The sequence below is a fragment of the Leptodactylus fuscus genome, chromosome 2, assembly GCF_031893055.1.
Source record: "Leptodactylus fuscus isolate aLepFus1 chromosome 2, aLepFus1.hap2, whole genome shotgun sequence".
Taxonomy (NCBI): Eukaryota; Metazoa; Chordata; class Amphibia; order Anura; family Leptodactylidae; genus Leptodactylus; species Leptodactylus fuscus.
Genome location: NC_134266.1, coordinates 60,189,964 through 60,212,915, shown reverse-complemented (window position 1 = coordinate 60,212,915; position 22,952 = coordinate 60,189,964). Strand labels below are relative to the sequence as shown.

The 22,952-nt window shown below is 41.2% G+C and overlaps 1 protein-coding gene across 3 annotated transcripts in view; it reads right to left on the bottom strand.

Moving 5' to 3' along the window:
* The window catches only part of PTCHD1 (patched domain containing 1), a 105,589-nt gene extending 87,000 nt beyond the window's left edge, over nucleotides 1-18,589 (bottom strand). The window contains exons 1-2 of one of the 3 annotated variants that reach the window (XM_075263825.1): nucleotides 17,904-18,589; nucleotides 16,025-17,472 (exon numbers count right to left, since the gene is read on the bottom strand). In XM_075263825.1, the coding sequence (XP_075119926.1) occupies nucleotides 16,025-16,453 (429 nt within the window). In that variant the 5' untranslated portion in view covers nucleotides 16,454-17,472; nucleotides 17,904-18,589. Of the gene's footprint in view, nucleotides 1-16,024; nucleotides 17,536-17,597; nucleotides 17,856-17,903 lie in introns of those variants that run through there. The other 2 variants (XM_075263824.1, XM_075263826.1) reach the window with 2 other exon arrangements.
* Between the last annotated feature and the right edge of the window lie 4,363 nt (nucleotides 18,590-22,952).

The window sequence follows — 22,952 nt, the reverse complement described above, 5'->3', positions numbered from 1 at the left end:
AAATACCGGTTCGAGGTGGTGATAGAAAGAGGCTTCTACTCCAGCGAGAGGCAAGGTGGATTTTGAGGACCAATGCCATGGGACCTTTGGGGTTAAATGAGAAGACAGACATGAGTGTCTTTCTTTAATATCGTTATTTTTGCTCATTTATTTTTCTGGGATTCTGGTTCTCTTTGTTTTTCTTTTTTTAGTTTTTCTTTCTTCTCCTTTTTTGCATGTTTTTTGTTTTTTATGTATATTTTTTTTATGTATATTTGTATATCTTTATAAATGTTCCTGTTCTTGTCAGCTTTAAAGGATGAGCCTAGATAAAATTGAAGGCGGATTGAATTTTATCCATGTCTAGCAAGAGGTCCCGATTTGCAACTGGGCTTAACTGTCCCTACTGTTTAAACTTTTTTCCCCCTTCTTTGTATTAGATTAGATGTATTCTGGTCGGCGCCTTTAGGATTGGCCACTGTTGGTCACGTGCTTGCAGCAGGTATCTATCGCTGCTCCTAAGCTTGATGTCTGGTCGGCGCTCCCGTGATTGGCTGTACTAAAGTAACGTGGTGACAGCGAGTGTTTCTCGCTGTTTCCCTTCAGGTCCGCTATATCGCGGACGGTGAATTCTAATAGCCGGCCGTCTGTTTCTTTTGTGTTCTGCGCATGCGGGTCGGCACCTCTAGGATTGGCTACATCGGGTCACGTGGATTGCCGTCCCATTTGAAAGGGATTCCTGTCTATGTCGGCGTTACGCTCATTGGTAGTTCACCAGGTGGGCGTTTCCATCTAGAGTTGGACTGCCTTTGTAAGAAGGTGGATCTTTGGGAGGAGCATAATAGTTAATGTAACATTCCGATTGGTTAGTCCAAGTATTCAGTGGTTCCCATTCAGGTCCGACGAAGGGTGGAGCAAAAGGGAAGTAATCTGATTGGATGGCTTCCGTTACTCAGGCCGTAGTATGGGGGAATGTCAAATTAAAGGGACAGGCTATGTACTGCTGCAATTTTGATTGGCCATCTTTTCAAGCTGACACATGTTGCTTCTGATCAAGTGTAATTATAGTTCTTTATTTAAGACCTGGTGTTTGGAGTCCGTGGTATTGCACCTTAGGCTTGAAGAAGCGTGACTGTGAACGCGAAACGGCTGTTGCCTCTTTTTTGCCAATTGTGCTATCACTCCCTCCCTTTGGATTTCTTTTACTTATGCACCTAATAAAAGGATATGTTTTAGAGAAAAGAGAAGACGACTGTCGTCCTTTGGAGAATGTTTGGTGAGTGCCCACCCATTACTGCTCTTTTTTGTTCTATCAAATATATTATATATTTGTACTTGTAATCATTTAATAATAAAAAAAACTGTTAATGTCTTATTTTAATTTTTTTTTTTCATTATGTATATACTCGAGTATAAGCCGATCCAAATATAAGCCAAGGCCCCTAATTTTACCACAAAAAACTGGGAAGACTTATTGACTCAAGTATAAGCCTAAGGGGGGAAATGCAGCAGCTACTGGAAAATTTCAAAAATTAAAATGGTCGGAGTTTTTGGGTGCAGTAGTTGCAGGTTGCTGGGAAAGGGGAGGAGGTGTTTTGGTTGTCTGTCTGCCCCTTCCCTGAGCTTGAGGACTGGGTTTTTTTTCCCCCACTTGGAATCCAGCCTGGCTGAATATAGGGTATCTGCAGTGCTCCTATTAACCCCTTCCCGACAGAACAGGAGCACTGCAGATACCCTATATTCAGTAGACTGGGCACTTTCAGACATAGGGATACCTAATGTGTATGTGTTTCACAGTAATTTTCTATTTTTATATGTATTCTAGGGAAAGGAGAGATTTAGAACTTTTATTTACTTTATTTTTTTATTAAATATTTTTTAAAACCTCTTTTCCCCCCACTATTTTATGGGAGATTCTATAAATTACTATTGCGGCTGGTCATAGACCCCCCCCCCTCCCAAGAAAAATAAAAATCAATTTTCTTTTGTTTGACTTGAGTATAAGCCGAGGGGGGCTTTTTCAGCACAAAAACTGTGCTGAAAAATTTGGCCTATATTCGAGTATATACAGTATGTTTTTTCTCATATCATAATTTTTCTTTTCCTGCATATGTATGATATATGGAGAAATATATCTATATGCTAGTACATTGTAAGCTTAGAAAATACAATTTGTAACATACAATGCAATTGCATATAGAGATCTTTCAATATATAAGTAGGGTAGGAAAATACTATTACAGTTTGGTATAAGTAAAAATAAACTATTAAAGCTAATAGAACTTGTGGCTCAGTTTTGAACCAAAGAAGTACTATGTGTCTTAGGTTGAAATAATCAAAGACACCTAATAAAAGAATGAAAAAAGTTAAACTCTAAATTTAAACACTAGAAGGACCAATACACAGACGATGTTGTCGATGTAGCAAAAGGAACTGCGCTCCCACCAGCTCATAGAAGAGAACGTAGACTTTATTGGCGGTGTATACAGACAAACTCTAAATTTAGACAGCCTCCTCATTAATATTCACTGAACTGAGGTGATGTCACAGTGCGTGAATACTAATGAGCAGGGGTGAACGGGCCTTAAACCAGGAGACTCCTGGGAAACCTGTTTGAGTTGACATGTCTGCGTTGTTTTCTGAATCATGCCTTTATGGACTTTCTTGTGTGCACTGGGGCACAGTCACACTGAACAGAAAAAGATCTCTCCAAAACTGTTCCCACAAAGTTGGAAGCTTACAATTCTGCAAAATGTCTTAGTATACTGAAGCATTTAGAGTTCTTTTCACTGAAGCTCAGGGGTTAGGACAAACTCTGAAAAACAACCTCATGGCCTTATCCCTTGTCCACCAAACTTTACAGTAGGCACAATGCAGTCTCCCAGATAGGTAATGTTTTTCTGGCATTAGCCAAATCCAGACTCATCCATCACGCTGCCAGACAGAGGAGTATTTTTGGCACAACATGGAGTACATTTCTGCTGCTCTAGAGTCCACTAGTGGCATACATTAAACAACACCATCTGACGCTTGGCATTGTGCTTGGTGAGACTTGCATGCAGTTGCTTATATATGGAAGCACCTGCCATGAGGCGATAGCTTCAGACGGTGCCTCCTAGCTAGAGATGAGCGAGTAGTATTCGATCAGATAGTAGTATTCGATTGAATACCTCCCTTTGCATAGTTATTGGTCTACTCGGTTGAATATCACGCGGTAAACATTCGATTCCCCTTTCACCTTCCCTGGTGCTTTTTTTTTTTACACCAAAAACTATGTAGGGGAGGTATTCAATCAAATATACTCGCTCATCTCTACTCCTAGCAAAACCTAAGTGGTGCATTTTTTTGAGTGAGATGTTACCTATTGGTTTATTCCAACAGGTAGTGTCTGATATTTTGATCACTAATCCCCACTCCTGTCCAGTCTCCAACCATTGCTTCTTATTCAGAGGGGGCTGCAGTGTTCTTTGGTGTTGGGGCCCTTGAGGCAGAAGCAAAGACCAGACACTTCTAACTTGAGTTATACTAAATCTGATGTGCTAAGATATTCCCCTCCAGCCCACCTAGATTCCTGCCATATTCTATCCACTTTTTTTAAATTGCAGTGAGCAGGACATAAAATGGGAAAAGTTGCAATTTTTACACGTCCATGGTTGGATAAAGGACCTTAAACTATTGTAGATGATACTACCTATGATGCACCACTCGTATTTACACTTTCTCAATCCTAGGCATTTCTTCATCTCAGGATGAAACTTTTGGGGGAGGATAAGACATTACAAATTCCTAAAACAATTTCTTATTTTCAATTTAATCCAATACAAAAAATAACATGCATATGCTCATGTGAACCTTTAAAAATTGCTTCTATAACCTGTACAGAGTCCAAACTGTCCAAAGATGCCAAATAGAAATTCAGAATGAAGTACACCAAGTTCTACTGAGCATATTGGGTAGTTCCTGTACCTCGGTGTTCCCTCTTGACCAGTCTTTAGTGCTGCCAGGTATTAGTAGTAGTCACACTGATTCATTAGAAAGGCCAAGCAGCTTGTGACATAACGTCTCTTGGCTGGTAACAGAGAGACCATTTAGGAACTGAAAGCCATTGCATCTGTTTATTAGAATGCGGAGAACACTTTATACCACTCTTTTTTTGCATGCTTTGTAGCCAAAAGTCTTATGGATGAAATTAATTCTCCCGAGTCCCCCCATTTAAATGGAGCTTTGGTTGCACATATACAGCACCACTCAATAAAGTCTTATGGTAGTGCCAGAGATAGCGAGCAGAGGGCTGCTATAGAGATGCCACAATTCCACAGAGATGCATAGCTGCCTCTCCATGGGGGAACCCTGTTCTATTGATCGATTGGGGTTGCAGAGGTTAACCCCCAAAGATAAGACACTTACCTTCTATCCTATGTATAGATGATACATTTCATTCGTGGTCTTAAAACTACTAGTCAATATCGATTAGATTATATGATAAATATCACCAGAAAAGGAGCAGCTTCTAGGCTACTGGGCCCTGCTGGTACCCAATGAGTGCTTTCATCAGTAGTGATGGGGCCCAGGGGAGAGCAGTAAGTATGGTCCTCAATCATTGGTGCTCTTGGGAATCTAGCGGGCAATGTCATTGCTATGATGTAGTGCGCCTGGCACCAAGAGCAGAGGAGGTATGGGGAGTCCTAAGAGCAGTGAGTACAGAGCACCATACTCACAGCTCACTCCCTAGGCGATATACTGTGTAGGGGCTTGCATCATTTACTGTGTGGGGGGAAGGGGGCTGGGAGTACTAAAATGAGAGGGAGCATTATATTGTGTGGGTGCTGGGGGCATTATATGGTGTGAGAGTTAAACTGGGGCATTATACTGTGTGGGGGCAGGGAAACTATACTGTGTATGAGGACACCCTCCAGTGAATCTGCACGCTTGTGTACACCCCTATTCATTCTAACAATTTGAAGACGTTTCTAGGTATAGGCTTCAGATAAACATTTTGCCATCGAAATACCCATTTAGATGCCACAAGTAATCACAGCGACACAATAATTATGTTACCGTACATGTTGCAAATCCTAAAACTGTCAAGTTATATCACAAACAGTGCAGTGTAATCTATTAGACAGTAAAAAGAGCAAACTTGACCTGCAGGTCTACAGACCCATAAATACAATGCCAGGCAGGGCTGGCACTTAGAGATCATTTGTTCATGGTATAAACTATAAACAACAGTGATTTACCACTTTACAACTTTCTTAAGACCAATGAAGACGACTTCAGAGCATGAAAAATAAAGATAAAGAATATCAATATATAGGCTGATTTAAAAGTTAAAGGTGTTGTCCATTTTTTGCCTGGACAACCCCTTTAAAGAGCATCATGCAGCTTTCCTTAGGACATATCTTTGTTATTGCTCTTATAAATTATGATTAAGTTGACAAGTGGGTGTTACCGTTTGGTGGCCTGATCAGTGATAACAATGCCTGACTGTATAAGGACAAACCTCTCTGACAAGGTTAACATTAATTGTAATTGTCAATGTATTCATAAACATTCAGGAGGAATTACAGGGTTATGAGAAAAGATGCTTCCGATTTGGTCTTTCATGGAAGCAAATATTTCCTGGAGCAGACATGTCAGGAGTGATATGCCCTCTGTACATGTATGTATAATTTGGCATTTTTTAACTCCTAAAAGAGGTTATCCAGCTTTGTAACACTGAATTCCTATCTATAGAACAGGACATTCATTTTATACTGGTTGGTCCTACTGCCTGCACCTCCGCAGATCAACTTCTTCCACATGTTGGTGCGAGCTACATGGCTCACTCACCATACTTTTAATACTGGGGGTTGTGAGTAGTGCTGCAGCTGTCACTAAAAATATCCCTAAGATTGATGCCCTTCTCAATGCATAGGGCATCACTTTTGTAAAGTTGGACAAACCCTTTAATTCAGTATATCAAACAAATGACTCACAATATTAATATTTCAGAGAGACAACCTAAAGAAAAAAAAAAAATATTTCAGAGCATAGCTAAACAAAAATCTAACATTCTATGAAATAATGATATATGGAAGTGTTATCCCTAGAATGCCAAGACAGAGCTAGAGGCAGCTGTCAATGAAGGATAAGGCTCGGTTCATATCTGTGTTCAGGCTATTCTGTTCCCCTCTCCGCATGAAAAATGCGGAGAGAAAAGTCCTGCAAGCAGCGCTTTTCTCTCCGCATTTTTCGTGCGGAAACTAAGTAGAAACCACAGGGACCCCATTATTATCTATGGGGTCTGCGGGTTTTGTGAGTTAAGTGTTTTTTTATGAGGATTAGGGCTAGTTCACATGGGGGCAAGGAGGTGGATTTTGACAGCGGATTTCGCCTCAAAATGCGCCTTCATACAATGCTGGTCTATGGAGATCACTAGCGTTCTTTTTTCCGCTATCGGCAGGTTGCCAGTAGCGGAAAAAAGAAGCAAGCTGCCCTTTCTTCAGGCGGAAGCCGTGGCTCGCTGAGCTGCGGCTTCTACCTGGCGGCAGCAACCGATGTCGACCCATTCATTTGATCCGACTCCGGAGGGGGAAGCTGCGACCGCGACGGTCGTGGCAGGTGGGTTTTGACCTGAGAGTGATGTGGCTCCCCACTTATTGGTAGACAGTGTATGTTTCTGTTCATGGGTAAACTCCTCTAAGGCTGGATTCACATCTGCATAGAAGACTCCATTTTGAGTATCTGGTGCAGACCCGACTAATATCGCCACAGGGCGTCATGAACCAGATCTGTTTTTCCATTCCGTTGGTCTTTCAATGGGCCAGAAGAATAGAAAAAACTATGCAGGGGCAAATGTACACTATTTGCTAATAACCTTAACTAGTTAACTAGCTAATTTCCAGGAAATTTACACCATTACTATCTTTTCCATGAAGGCTTTCCATATTATATACCAGACAGTACATAAAAATACATACAAACATTAAATATATATATATATATTTATATTACACACATCTTAATATAGCAAATTTGGCAATGTCTTTACATCTCAACATTATGTAGCGGAAAATCTAAATATTGTACTCCGAGTCCCTCTCCCACAGGCAGTGGTTTCTCTGATATAAGGGGATGAGTGTAAGCACATTGTAAGCAGTGCTTTTTGCTTTAGTTTGTGAGCAAGTAATCTAGATTAACCTTAATCTGTTGTATTTTTTCAGTCTCCTGCACATCTGCACTAGTTTGACCAAACTGTGGTTTATGTTCCATGAGCTGGTGGTTCAGTAACCTGCAAGATGTTGTGACGTTTATTTAGTTAGCAATATGGCAGATTATTAAGAAATAACAATAAGTGACTTTAGGAGCTGTAAGAACAATGCTGAAATTGGTTTCTTATTCGTCCGGTTTCGTATTGACAGAAAATGTATTTTTTTACTGGTTTATGAATGAGCATAACCTAATTTCCTCATACACGACCTTGTCCAGAAGTACATACAGCTAAAAGCTCTATAAAGTACAAATTATTGACACAAAAATGGGCACCTATCAGTGGGCATCTATGAGGTTTTGAGAAATTTGTCTCATATTGCAGGACACAGATAGCGAACTCCCATATAACATTCAGTCAGCTCTATCTTGGCCCAAAGTGGTTTTAGGCATAAATACTGACATCTGAGGTTAGCATTACTGAGGTTACTATTCTATTGTATTTCCAAAGGCTTACATTATATCGGGTCACTGATATCACACCAGCACACAGAGAGACTTAAAGAGGACATGTCATCTAGTGTGAAATTCCAATGATACATCGTCTGATAGGAGTTGTCAGAAGTTGTCAGTTTGGGCTTTTCTTCATGAAAATCCATTCAGCTATTCTAAAAATATAAGCCCTTATAAGGGTTGATACACATCAGGGCATACTAGCCAAGTGGGTATGACATACAGCACATACAAACCCACTCCTAGGAATACCACAGTGTCACCGCCTACTTGGCTATTATACCGTAAGTGGTAACAGTAAAAAAGGCTTATATCTTTGGAATGGCTGAATGGATTTGGCTAAACTAAATACCTAATGCTCAGAGTGACACAACCTATCGATGTGTCATTGGGATTTTCAGACCTGGTGACAGGTCCTCTTTAATTCTGGAGTGGTTTTGGGCATGAAACTTCCATCAAAGCCCCAAACCCATTGGTTTTCAGCACGTTAATTGATTTTTGTCACTTCATCCCACTGGAATGTCTTATGTCATGACACGACACAACTGTAGACTGGCCCTAGACTGGAAATAGATATGAATTAGACATGAACAGATGGACACTATTTAAAGGGGTTGTCCCATCTCAAGGATCCTATCTATACTGGTAGCTTATGTAAATTAAAGACTTTTCCTAAATATATTGCTTGAGAAATTCTGCTTTGTTCTCCTGCTATGTAACCTTATTCCCCCATTATTTACACATCGTTGCTATAAACATGGACCTATAGGACAAGTGACGTCACTTACTCACTGATCTTGTCAACAGGACAATCGTTCGACTAATTACAGTTTACTGATAAAGCCCAGTCCGTTATATCTCTATATAACACACAGATAACACTAAGTCCATTCTGTACAAGCATCTGCATATTATCTGACTTGCAGAAGTGTTGTGAGACTTCTCCGGCCCGTTTAGCAAGAGGGAGGGAGGAGAAATACAGGAAGTGAGAGAAAAGAGTGCAACCAGACTGCAGAAACACTGAGATGGGAAAAGCCCTTTAAGTATTTTAATAATTTAATTTAATAATTTGCATAAAAACAAACATTGAAGTGGGCATATATGTTTTCAAAGGGTAATATGGATATTACATTGCTTCCTCTACATACTGGTAGGAATACCCCACACAGAATCATTCTATAGTACACCAAACAGATCCAAAAACAGAAGCATTCACCGGGGTAGATAGATATCCACTTTATACTGAAATTAATACTGAAATACTTTATACTGAAATTAATACTGAAATACTTTATACTGAAATTAATATGTGGTAATGATAGGGTTAAATAATGTCACAATGGCAGCACAAAAGATGATACACATCCAGCTCAATGTAATCCAGACTGGCTCGGAGTGCTTCTGCTTTCATTAGAAAGGGGAACAGACAGACATTTTTTGGTGATTTGAATAAGTAATGGCCATTTTTAAAGGGTTAAAGGGAGTCTATCAGCTCCCACATCACTATTAATTTTGCCATAGTGTCACGTAGGGCTAATACAAACAACCACAACCAAAGATGTGCTTTCTAATTTAATGGCCACGATGCTAAAAATCTTGAATTTTATTCTATATGTAAATGAGGTGTCCGTAGCTGCGTGGGCATGAATTCCTGGGCCTGAGCATCATTCATCATTCTGAGTTGCCGCCCCAGTCCTGCCTTATTACCCTTGCAATGAACATTGGAGATAATATGACCTTTGTTCAATGTGAGGAGAGCGGGGCAGATCTAGGCCGCAACACAGAGTGAGGGATTGTGCTTGAGCCTGGGAATCCACACGCAAAGGGACCTGGGCACCTCATTACATATGTGAAGTCAAGATTCTCAACATCGTGGGCATCAAATTAGAAAACATAGGTACAATTATGCGTAGGTGCCCAACATGGCACCTCGCCTAGTGTAACAGCGACATGGGAGCTGACAGACTCCATTTAATAAATTTAGACTACCAATTCTATACTGCCAACAGACAGAAATGATGGCTACATTAAAATCATTCGCCTACACACGGACTCAGAGTGGTTTAAGGCATGAATACAACATCAAAATGGGCAAACACCATTGTTTACTAATTAAAATTTCCGTGTTTTTAGTGGGTAAGGGTCTGTTCACATTCGTGATGGAGGATCCATTGCAAAATGTAGTGTTATTCTTCCTCTGAAAGTGGAAACCAAGATAACCTATCAATGGGATCTAGTGGGCACTAAAGAAACCCATTATACAATAGATCCGACAGAAGCTTCTGATATAAACATTCAAGTGTTATCGACCTTCAATAACATTATCACTGATATCACAAGTATGAGCAAGATCCAGACGTCACATCTTCTGGACATAGTGTGCAATAGGCCGAAGAGCAGGAGGGTCTGGAGATGAGTAGGGATTGCTATAGCCCAATAGCCTACTTTATCACCGTGTAGGGCAAATAAAAGGGGCATTGTATTGTGTCAGGGCCAGTAAAGGGGACATTTTACTGTGAGGAGCTAGTAATGGGAGCATTATACTGTAGGGGAAGTAAAGTGGGCTTTATACCATGTGGGGGCAAGTGAAGGGAGTCTTTACAATGAAGGGGTGTTATACTGTGGGAGGTCCAGTAGAGGACAAATGTAAAACACCATGGAATTAATGGTGCTATATAAATAAATAATAATAATAATAATAATAATAATAATAATAATAATAATAATAGAGGACTGCGTAGAGTCCTGTATACAATATTAAGGGGTGCAGCATATGGAGCCTGGCATTTTACTGCACATTGCTGCACTATTTTGTCCAGATTTTTTAACAGGTAAATAGGAGGTTGTTCTAGTAAAAAGGGGATATAGCCTAAAGATTTTGATTAAGGGAACCCCTAAACTAATTTATGAACTTTTCTACGAGGTTCTTATTGCGTTTTTCTGGGATAAGTATATTATTGCTTGGGTCCAACTCCTAGCCCCCTGACCATAAACTGAATGAAATGGGGCTCAGCATCCTCGAAAATGTTAACCAGGTATTAGGGTTGACCGATCGGGATCAGAAAAGATCAGATCCCGATCGGCGATCAAGCAAATTTCACGATCGGGATCGGCTAGAAAATGATCGAAAATCGGATTTTGAAATCTCAACATCGGCTCAACCCTAAAAGTGACTTTTCCCATATAAAAGCATTGCATGATTGCATGATTGGGATAGGGAAAGATCGGATCCGATCGGTGATCGAGCAAATTGCACAATCGGGATCGGCTGGAAAGTGATTGGAAATCGGATTTTAACATTGATCCTGAAATCTCAAGATTGGCTCAACCCTACAAGGCATTTAATCATACATTCCTTGTAGTATTACATTTTGGTACAGTACTTTATTTTAGCTAAACACTTTTTTGCTACTTTTTTCTTTAGTTCTGGCATTCATACTCACAATATGATTGGCTTTTAGGTAACTCTGTTTATTTAGTACTGACTGACCTTACATTACATGAAATTTGGGTCTACATCGTCTTTTTTCACATTGTTCAATATGAGAAAGACTGAGCTAGCTGACGTACAAAAAAATGGGGATGAAGTTGAGATGCACAAAGAACGTATATATGAGCCGGATGTTCTCAAGAAAGCTATATGGTTATTTGATATATGTGAGTATACAGTATACCATATAATCCTGACTCTAAGACACACTTTTTTAGCAAAGTAAAAGCTTCCTATAAAGTGCCTGTGTCTTGTAGTCTGCACTCAGGAGGTTCCAGCAGTACTGCTTCTTATTGATCAGGTAAAGCACTAACAAACACGTTGCCCGATTACTTAGAGAGATGTGTGGTTGTATGACCTTCTCCCTCCCTGTCTGATACCAATCTGTCAGAGCAGGTCAGGAGAGGAGAAAAAAGACAGAAGGATTGTGTGAGAAACAGTGCCCTCGCCATACTACAGGTCTTCAAAGGCCTTCAAAAAGATATGAAAGGTCAACCCTAGGAACTCTCATGATGTCATAAGCGTACAATTGGTCACACGCAAGGAAGGAGTCCGGAGTCATTGCCAGCAGTCCAGTAGGAATAACAGACATTTACACTGGTTCAAAATCTATACAGTGTACAAAGATATATCATCATTATATTAATGTGATGTGGTGTGTGCCTGCAATATTTGTAGCCAGGATGTTTCTGTAGTCTCTATAGCATAACTGTACGTGTATGTGTATACAGAGCTATATGTTTATATGTAGTGTTGTGCAGCAGAGTGTTCAGTGTCAGAGTCCTGCTTCTACAGCAGGAGCAGAATGTTAGCTAAAATAATGCCAAGTAACTCCTCCCCTACTCGCATGGGGACCCCCGAACGGAATACCAAACGCATTGGCAAGCGATGAATAGTGAAAGCACACGGACCCTATAGACTATAATGGGGTCCATGTGCTCTCCGCGTGCTGCCCGCATGAATTATGCTGACATGCAAGTAGATAATGAAGTACTTTTCTGTCCACATGTTCCGTGTGGACACACGCAGAGAGCACACGGACCCCATTATAGTCTATGGAGTCTGTGTGCTTTCACTGCACACACAGCTTGCCAATGAATTCGGTAGTCCATTCAGGGGGTCCCCATGCGGACTTTCTGAATAAATTACCAAAAGCACCTGTGAACAAGGGGTAAGTGACACTAAGGCTTCATTCACATCTGCGTTGGGTGTCTCTGTAAGAGAATCCATTTCAGATTCCGCCAAAAATCGACGGACAGAAAAGTTCTGCATGGAGGACTTTTCTCTCCGCTGATTTCAGTACAAAGCCGGCAGAAACCCGCCAAAAACCTGGCGAACCCCATTATAGTCTATTGGGTCCTCGGGTGCAGGCGTATGTGTGAACCTAGACTTACTCATCCTCTCCCTTTGATCACTCAAGACGATAAAAACCTAAACCTAAACTTAGGGTGCATCTTATATTCTGAAAAATATGGTATATGAGGACTGACTAAATACCTGTAACATCTCTGCCTGTTCGGGCCTCTGCGCCACCCTCTGCTCGCATGCTGCGGCGCCGGAGGCGTGTGCAGTTTGACAATTTGCTTAAGGTTTTTAGTTGCACTGTGTGAACACGGCTCTGTCCTTAATTGGATTTGCACCACACCCGTCTTCTGCCAAGGTTACCTCTGTTCATTAAGTGGTTAATCTGTCTTGCCTGTGATTGACAGCTTTTCTTCCTGTCAGGTTCTGGGCGGGTTCTTCCTTCCCTATTTAGTCTTGGCTCACAGTCACACTGGGGCCGGTTATTGCCCTTGCTTTCTGGTATCGCTTGCTGTTATTTACTTGTATTATTATCCTTGACCTCTGGCTTCCTACTGACTATTCTCTTGACTCCGATTTGGCACTGCATCGCTCTCTTGTTACCGAACCCTGGCTAGCTGACCTCCCTTTGTTGTTGTGCGTCTTGTCTGCGTTTTGTGTTTCACGTATTCAGGGAGGGTTTGTCCTCGTGGTTGTTGCCTATCACCTAGGATAGGGTCTGGCAATAGGAAGGGAAAGTGGGGGGCTTCAGTTTAGGGCTCACTGTCCCTTGTGCCCCTCCCTTCAGGGTTCACCAGCAGCTTCTGGGGAATTATCATCTGCTGTTCCCTAACAATACCTTAGTCCAGGTAAAAAAGTGCAAAATTGCAATGTTTAAGTGGTTTTCCATGAACATAACTATATTTAAATTTGTAGACCAATTAAACGCAAACATTTTTGCAAATATACATAATTAAAAATGTAGTGGAGATATAAAGATTTTCTCTAACTATCTTATTGGTGACTGTCTTTGTCTTGAATGGTTGGCAATGGATATGACCATGAATACAGGAACCTTTTGTGGTCAGAATCCCAGCCATGATTTCCTTAGTGAGGACAGGTTATCAGGCAGTAGCACTACCTGTATGAGAAGATCCCCCGGCCGCCATAAGGACATCATGGCTGGGTTTCTGACCAGTCCCAGACCTTAGAAAGTTTCTGCATTCACGGTCATATCCACTGACAACCAATGAAGACAACAGACTGTCACCACTAAGATAGTTAGAGAAAATCTTTAAAACTCTTAAATATGTTCAATTATTTATATTTGCAAAAATGTTTACTTTTTTTGTCCACAAATTGAAATATGACTTTGGGGGGAAACTGCTTTAATTTCAAAGAAAAGTTTTCTGTTCACAAAATTGTCATGTACACAAAACACATACAAAAAGCAAATCTAATTGTACTGTAAGATCACAGGGGACATCTGCAATGCCTCCATTGATGTCATTATACACACTAGTTCCGTGGCTTCTATTCAGACTGTAACTGAAGCCATGTTGCTGTACCAGATTTGTCAGATGACAACGACCTGCTGTGCCCACTGGATCCACTGATTTATAATATAAGATCTGTTGAGGAATCTATCGTTTTCTTAGGAAGTGGCTCTGTATACAATGCAATTTGACATAATTTACTATAAAATTTCCTACACAAAACAGAGACTTTCAGACCACTTTGGGCTAACCTAAACATGAATTATGGGTTGATATCATTGGCTTAAAGGGATTTATCTCTTTAAAGGCCCGGTTACCTATCTAAAAATGCGTAAAAGTACTATCTGTCCAAAATCAACCTTTAGCAAGTCTAGGCTCAACTGGATTTGGTGCAAAGAACCACTGTCTCTGTGTTGGTAGTGTCAAAAGAGTGGCCCAATGTCATTTGGCTTAACCCATTAAAGCACCTATTATTAAATTATATCAGTAAAACGTGTCTGACTAATGGCCACTTTAAGGCCGGAGTTACACATAACATCCGATCTGTGTGAGGTCAGCGGTGCTTTCGAAAAAAAAATGTAAAAATGGAATAATTTAGTAAAAAATGGCCACCTTCCCGTTTCGATGCCAGTTTTTATGCAGAGAACCACTTTTATCCAGCTGGAACCTAACTGTATTTGATGTATGATAGCCACATCTGTGTGTTGGAAATGTAAAATCCGTGGCCCGCTATCATTTAACCCTTTTAAAACGTCAACAATTTTCTCAAATACATAGAAAGTGAACATCTGGCTTCTTTGATATCAGTAATTATATCCCAAACCACTTCCGTCCAGCCAAGTCTCTGCCTAATATGATCTTGTACATTAGTGTCTGTATGTTGGCCGTGTGCCATGTGTAGCCCAAAGTCGACTAACTCTTTGGAAATGCTTGTTACTTATTTGATTCAGTAATATGTGGCTCCCGCCCATTTTGATCTCAGTTTTTCTACCCACAGCCACTTTAAGCCAGCCACCTAGATTTGATAGACACCTAGATTTACAGGGCATTTCTATCTATGTACTGTGCTGACACTATTATATCAGTGGTCCAAACCCATTTAACCCTTTGCCAGCACAAATGACTTGTTCAAATCTGTAATATGTGGCCTCTTTAACTTGAGCAGAACAATGTAAAAAATTTAGTTTAGTTAAAATACACATAAACTGGCCCGAAACAGACTGACAATAGGACGGACAGAACGACAGTGGTAGAGTAGACAGACTTACCTCTCCTATGTGCAGTAATTTACTACCAATTGTTGCTCTACCCAACCTAATAATCGATGATCATGTTATGTTTGTCACAATTATCACTTCCCAAAACCCCTATTTCCCAGTGAGCGCTCATAGACATAGAACAACCCCATTTTGTTACCACCACCTTTGGATGCACATGATTTATCAGCTTCTCATAGTCCCTGGCACTAGCCCGGCTGCCAGTTTTTATGCCTTGAGCCACTTTGGGCTAGCCTGAAGTCTTTATTAATGTGGGGTTTCCCTGTTCGTGGTGTAAGGATAGTGGCCCAAAGGCATTTACCACTTTAAAAATACCCATCGCTGCATTATTAAGATCAGTGATAAGTGTCCACCTGGCCAATGTTACGCTAAGAATCACCATGGGCCAGGATATAGCTAGACTGAGTAGCCTTACTTGTGAGACAAGTGGCCCAAAGTCATTTAACCCCTTAAATCCCGCTCTCCAATGCATATTTTTGTGCTTACTATTCTCGTATTTTATATTTCTACTGTACACACCCCAGGACACCTCCCTCCTCTGCAATATATTATTACAATAACATTTATTTTTAACTGACCCGTAAAAGCGAAAATACATTTACTGTAAATTAAAACAATACTGGATGAAAAAATAGCGTCAGCATTGAGCAAGAAGCTGGACACATAGGAATCTGCCACCGGCATGGTGTTGTAATGTGACATTGATGTCCTGCATCTCTAGAGAGCAGTATTAATATGCTAAGTAGCTGTGAGCTAACAGGTGGTTGGAGAAGCCAAAGCCTCTGCAGCAGAATTACCTTGAGAATGAGATCCGTGTGGTGTTGGTCCAACATGTTTGCTCTCCTGGAGGATGTTATGATGACTCTGCCGTACCTCCCAGGTGTTTGGAGATCAGAGTATAGACGGTGTTTTGAACGATTGACTGGGAATAGACTATCCACCAGGTTTCTCTCAATTTTGGCTAGACTGTGTTTAGGGGCCAGCAAATATTCAATGTTCTCTTCAACCTTATACCTGCTAAAACTCGCCCCCAGCAAGATTGAGATCAGCACAGGGGCTGACACAAAAAACACTGGATGGCTAGCGATGAAAAAACCCAATCTTGAAAAGCACGTTCTCAGCCCCCTGTGCAGAGCCTTCCGCAACATCCTAGTGCAGAGGGAGCTAAGGAGGGGGAGAGTCACAGGCTGAGATCTGAGGCTCTCCCAGAGCCTGGCTAGGACCATCAGGGATCACCAACATGCGGAGAGACTCCCTAGTCAGAAGAAACCTTAACATAGAGTTTAATATGCGGCTGGCAGAACTTAGCTAATAATAGGGTAATGCGACTGACAAAAACATCTCCCATCTATCACTAAGGCAACATTTCTGTGCAAAGTAGGTGGTTTGGATGAAATATAATGTTTGCCTCACTTGTCAATGCATGATAGACCAGAACAACCATGCACTTGGAATCCAAAGTCTGCAACCCTGTGGCTTAGAATTGGGTGCGCAGCTCTGCAAAAACTCATCAGGTATTCCGAAAGTTGTGTATAAAGAGTCACATCCACTGCCGTATTTACTCTCCGATGAATGGATTTTTAATTGCTTGTGATGAGAAAGTGATGTCGTAAATTCTTCAGGCTTTGAATGAAGCCAATCTTTAGTGCCTGAGCCATCATTAGGATCAGGGTCATCGCAGATGATTTACTTAACCATTATGAAGCCAGGAGAAAAAAAAAAAGCGAGACAGCTGAATGAAGCCGGATGAGCGCTCTATCAATGAAAGTACAATCCACTTTAGGTGAGACCCATTGCTGCGTCTTCTTCTCTAGCAGGAGGTAGAATTTCGATGAAATGCAGACCAATGCCACAAGTCAAATAAACCCGCCGGGCTGGATATTGTTGATTTGATGCATTTAAAAGTTGCCGTGTTCTTCTCCTTCCAATCTCTGTCGGAAATTCCTTTGACTACTTTGATGAGGTCTTAGCCATAGACGAGAATTTGTGAATTCCATCATGAAAGAGGCTTGATCATCGCATAGATACAGTTTTGTGTATTTCATTGGTCTCAGGCGATTATTTAGACTGTCAACACATGACTGGAGAAGACTGCAAAAATCCGAGCAGCCAAGCAGCCAGAAACGTCTAGGCTATTCCCAAACCTCTCTCCTATCTCTCTCCTGTATGCAGCTGCAATCTCCTCTTAGAGTAGTCGCCAGGAGCTGGCATTTTCATACGTTGAAATCCAGTGTGTTAATAATACCTGAAATGAAGAGAATGCAGAGGTAACATACAGACAGCTGGGAAATGCCGGGGTGCAGACATAGCCCTGACCACCCCCACCCCAAACACTAACGCCTCTGGTTTACTACTTAGAAAAGCACTCACAAACTTGCAGCTTCAGAGAAGTGTGTGCATAAGGCTCAAGGAATAAACGCCCATATAAGCAAATCCAAAATCATAAGCTATAAGCCCCATACATCAGGAAGCTGTCTTGTATTGCAGCATGATCTATAGCACATCCCTATCCTCCCCCCCTCTCCAGCCACTCCTCCCTGAATCAACTGCCACAGGGGCTGTCCCTCCTTCAAGAGAGAAATAAATACAAGGAGAGAGGAATAAATCACCGTGAAATACTTTGAGAACTGGCACCAGAGCCCTCCACCCCCACGCTGAATTCACACTTTTACTCACCTTGCACTACCACCCCCATCTCAGGGCTCCCCACTGACTGCTCCTTGGCTCTTGCTGATTCACGACAAAGACAATGCCAGGATGAATTGTTTTCTACAGCCACTAATATATAGGAAATAGCAAACAAACGCAAACGGACGTGCCATGGGTGGTTAACATCATGTAAGCTCTGCCTAGCATTAGCCGGCTCTCATAGCAGTGATGTGATAACCCTGCAGTCAGATTCCTCATTTCTAAGCAATTACTATTAAGAAAACTGGGAAGGGCTGCTCCGAGCCAATGGCTAGAATCTGATATCAATGGCTATAGCCTGCACGTCGTGCTGCTGAGTAGCATGTCATCCTTGGCAATAGTGACGAATACATTGGCAGACGATTTCTTCAACCGTAGCCTCTAGTCTGTAACATGGAAAGGGGAATGTGCTACTCTATTTCTTTGTCCTCAGTCCTGCTGAGAAGCTGCGAGATTAGCAACAGGCTTTAATGCTGGATGGGAAACTGCAGTCTGCACAGAGAATGTAGGTGAAGAGCGCCGGCGCTCCATGAATACTTCTCAGCATTGACATGAACGTAGCATAATGATAAGACAAGTACCTACTAAAATCCCATAGCCACAGGAGAGCCAAGTCCTTCACAACCACAAGTAGATTCAGGTTTTCTGTCCATTTCATCTGCAAATAGGCAAGGAGTTGTCTCTCGCTTATTTAAAGATGTCATGAGTGTAAACTTCAGTCTCAGAAACCTATGACTAATTATAAGAATGGTCGGCTTAACTCTGAAGCATCAACATGCTCAAGGAGGCATGCTAAGGAAGCGCTGATGCATGTGCAGAGCAGGTCATGGGGGAAATTCAGGAGGATGACTTAATGACTACTGACTTGTACGGGTGACTCCAGCGTAGGTAATGGAGGGGATGGATTGGCATTAGACTCACATGAAATTTGTTTACTTCTCCATACTGAAAGATATCACAGCATCTCCCTAATAATAGGCAGTGAGCACCCAGCCGGAAGGGATCGAATAAAAGGTATCACCAAATACTTAAAACTTGGTGAAAGGTACAGTATATAGTTATATACCGTCATAAATCAAACACTAAATCTTAATGGAGCTATAGGGGTGCAGAGGGAGCAATCCCTACCAGGTCCTGGAGTTTGGGCGGGCCCAAAGGCATCTCTACAAAATAAGAAAACTCCAGTATTATAGATTTTTGTACGGAGATTCAAGTAACGCCTCTGGGTAAGGAAAGATATTCTATTTCTTTATTTAGCTTACTCATGTAGTGCCGACATATTCTGCAGCGCTTTGTAGACATTGTCAGTCACTGTCTCATATAGGGCTCACAATCTAAACTCAGTATAAGTATGGCGAAACTCCTTGCAGATGTCGCCCCTGGTCAGACTCAAAGTACCATAATAATAATATATTTTATTTATGTAGCACCAACATATTCCTCAGCACTGTACAATTACCAAAAGGATATAAATGACAAATCATCCAAAAATAGGAAATCCATATAGACCTGCAATGATGGAAGTGAGGGCTCGTTCACACGGGGCAAGAGGGGGCGGATTCTGACGCCGAATCCACCACAGAATCTGCCCCCTCACAATAGAGGTCTATATAGACCGCTACCTTCCTTTTTCCATGAGCGGTATGTTCTGGCTCACAGAAAAAAGAAACGAGCTGTCCTTTCTTCAGGCAGATTCCGCGACTGAGTCAGCCCCGGCGTCCGCCTCGTGACAGCACCCTCCGGACTAGGCCCATTCATTTCACCCTACTCCGGAGGGTGAAGCCGTGACTGTTGGAAGCCGTGACAGTCACATTTTGGTCCAATTCTGATGCAGCTTCCCGCATCAAAATCAGGGCCAAAATATGCCATTCCGTGCCCCGTGTGAACTAGCCCTTACGGTCTCTGAATTAACCTACATGTTATCTTCCTGTTAAGCATGGAGTACATAGAGCCTGAATTTGCCCTAATAATGCCCCACTTTGGATAAGCGAGTCTTCTCACATTCATATATAGCTCCTCTACATCGTATCTCCATATATGATTGTAGTTGTTACCTGTAGCCTTAAAGAGGTTGTCCAGGACTATGGTATTGATTGCTCATTACTTACCAAGCATAGCGCCATACATTGTTTAGTGGCCGTGTTTGATATTGCAGCTGAGTAATGTAGTCACAGACACATTAACATTATACATTATAAGAGGGAAGGTAAGAGGAAGAGGGAGCTCACATAGTTATAAAATAAGGATAAGCAAGAAGAAATAATAACCTATTTTGGTTCTATTTACAGGGGTTGTCCAGGTCTATGTTACAGATAGCTGTAGCATCTTCTTACCAAGCATAGCGCCACACATTGTATAGTGGCTGTGTTTAGTATCACAGCTAAGCCCTATTCATTTTAAAAGGGGCTGAGCAGCAGGGCCATGTGACCAATGGCCTGAGAAGAGAAAGTTCAGCTCAATATCATAGTCCTGTTCTACATAGTCATGGGAACCCTTATCTGGAAGTTATAGCTATCTTTCTAATCTAATCTTAGCTTATATTTTCCCCTCTTTACTATGTAAAGTATAATGTTAACATGTTTGTGACTACTTGTATATGGGTGCTAAATAAATGGTTTGGGCACCGCTTATCTTCAGTCACAAACCTGGCACTAATTTGCTTTCACACCTCTCTTTCCCTTTTACAACAATAGCTCTTTAATGTTGATTATTCCATCACCCAACACAACCTCAAGGGCGCCGCTTATCCCCAGTTGTTTTTTGAGATGGGTGTCTCGCATTCCTCTATTACTGCCTGATGCTTTGCTTTCACTTTTGGAAATTGAATATCAGTATATTGTGCGTTGTGTCTATGCAGATGGGCACCCTTGATCTCTCCCCTCCATATATGATTCCTTGCTACCAAGAGGAGGTGGACTATCTTGATATAAGAATCTATAACATCTGATTGTGGTCTTACTTTAGTGTAACTCACTAGGTAACAAGAAATCCCATACTGGGGTGGAGTTCATTAGGATCTATAGTTATAGGTATGTATAGGGGGATCAGCATAGACACAATGGGAAATCCAAATACCAAGGGAACTAACAGGAGAAGGGGAGGTGGAATGGAAAGCAACCATGGGTTAGACATGGATAGTGCAGGGGACGAAAAGAAGAATGACAAACTAAGCACTATATTGTTATTTAAGACTGAGTTCATTGGGATAAGCGACGCCTATTATGGGGTATCAAGCAACAGAGAAAAGCATTAAAAGCACAACACAGCTACTGTATAAAGAGAGAGACAGACATAAGTATGAAGATGGAATAGCGCTAGGTAGTTGATAAAAGATAAGCGGCCCTAAACTGTTTATTTAGCACACATAAATAATCACAGATACTTTATACATTATAGGTCACAAAGAAGGGAGGAAAAGGGGAAAGTAACAGAATATGGAATAGGAATGCTCTTAGAGAAAGTTATGACACAAGGATGTAAGCAGTATGGATCCTTGAGAGATAATATCCTATTTTGGTAAATACTTAAGGATACAGCTAATTACTAAAATATAGCCTGGTGATTGATGGAGAGCCGATGGGTGGAATTAAGTATTTCATTATACTTGGCTGCATTAATGCCCCTGTACTAGCGCTGCACAAGCTGTCAGCCCCATTGGGATCCCTTTTTTTTACTAGCCATTATATTTATAGGATAAGGCTACTTTGGCTTGAGAAGTATTTTGCTTGTGCCTTTTCTCCAGATGAGTCTATGTACAAAATAAATATGCCCCAGCATTTAAAGGGAATGTAACATTATTATTATTATTATTATTATTATTATTATTATTATTATTATTATTATTATTATTATCAATAATTAAAGTTACTTAATGATATATACCAATTCTTTTCTAATCTGTTCTTATTTGATTGTAGGTTTTTTTATTCTATTTTCTGTACGCTGCCATCTGGCCTCTGCTTGGGTAACAGCATTTACTATGTAGAGCAGTCTCATGGCCATAGACAGCAATATACTGAAGCTGATTCATTGAGATCTATGGGGCACTTTTGTAGACCTGTTCTGAGCATGGAGGGGGAGCAGATAATTTGGGACATCCTCTATTGTCAGTAGTGACAAAACTGATGGGTCAGTGCTATTGTCTGTAGAATTGTATCTTCTATTGTAATCCCACATGCCATGTCTGTGATGTAAATGAGACTCCTACAAAGAAGCCCCTACAGTATTGCTTTAAGTCTATATGGTTTTAATTGCCAGAGAGAAAATTACAGATTTGTTTATTTATTTTTTAATATACGTAGTTATATGGAAAATAAAAAAAAACAAACCTTCAAAATGTCTTTAAAAATATGCTTAACAAAAAAACCTGGGTTTAAAAAAATGTCATTTCTGGTGACACATGCTTTAACACCATAATAGTACAACGGATGTCAAGTACAGTAGATATGGCTCAGGAGAGGTGGGAAGCGCAGCCCAGACAGCTACATAAAGAAAAAGGGTGTTGACATTAATTAAAAGGATTCTATCATTAGAATTCCCTTTTTTAATTAAGTACACATAGGAATAGCCTTAAGAAAGACTATTCTTCTCTTAACTTTATTATCCTGACCCACGCCACCATTCCTGAGAAATGTCTTCTTCTCCGGACCACCTCTTCTCCCATGGCACCTTCGTGTCTTCATCCAAAAGTGCATGTCCGTCGTCCATTTTCCTGTGGCCTCTCCTGTTCAGCCACAGGAAAATGGCTGACTGTGCCGTCTGCGCATTTCTGTCGGCCATTTGCCTGTGGCCTCTCCCGCTCAGCCACAGGAAAATGGCCAACTGTGCTGACTATGCATGTCTGTTGGCCATTTTCCTGTGGCCTTTCCCGTTCGGCCACAGGAAAATGGCTGACGGAAAAGCACAGCGAAGTTCACAATGGGGAAGTGAGGCAACTTGAAGTTCTCTTAGATTGATGCTGGTTATGTTGGAAGAGAAGTCTAATTGGGAGCGAATGTTCTGGACTGAGAAGGTCAAAAAGAGTTTATCTCCAATGGG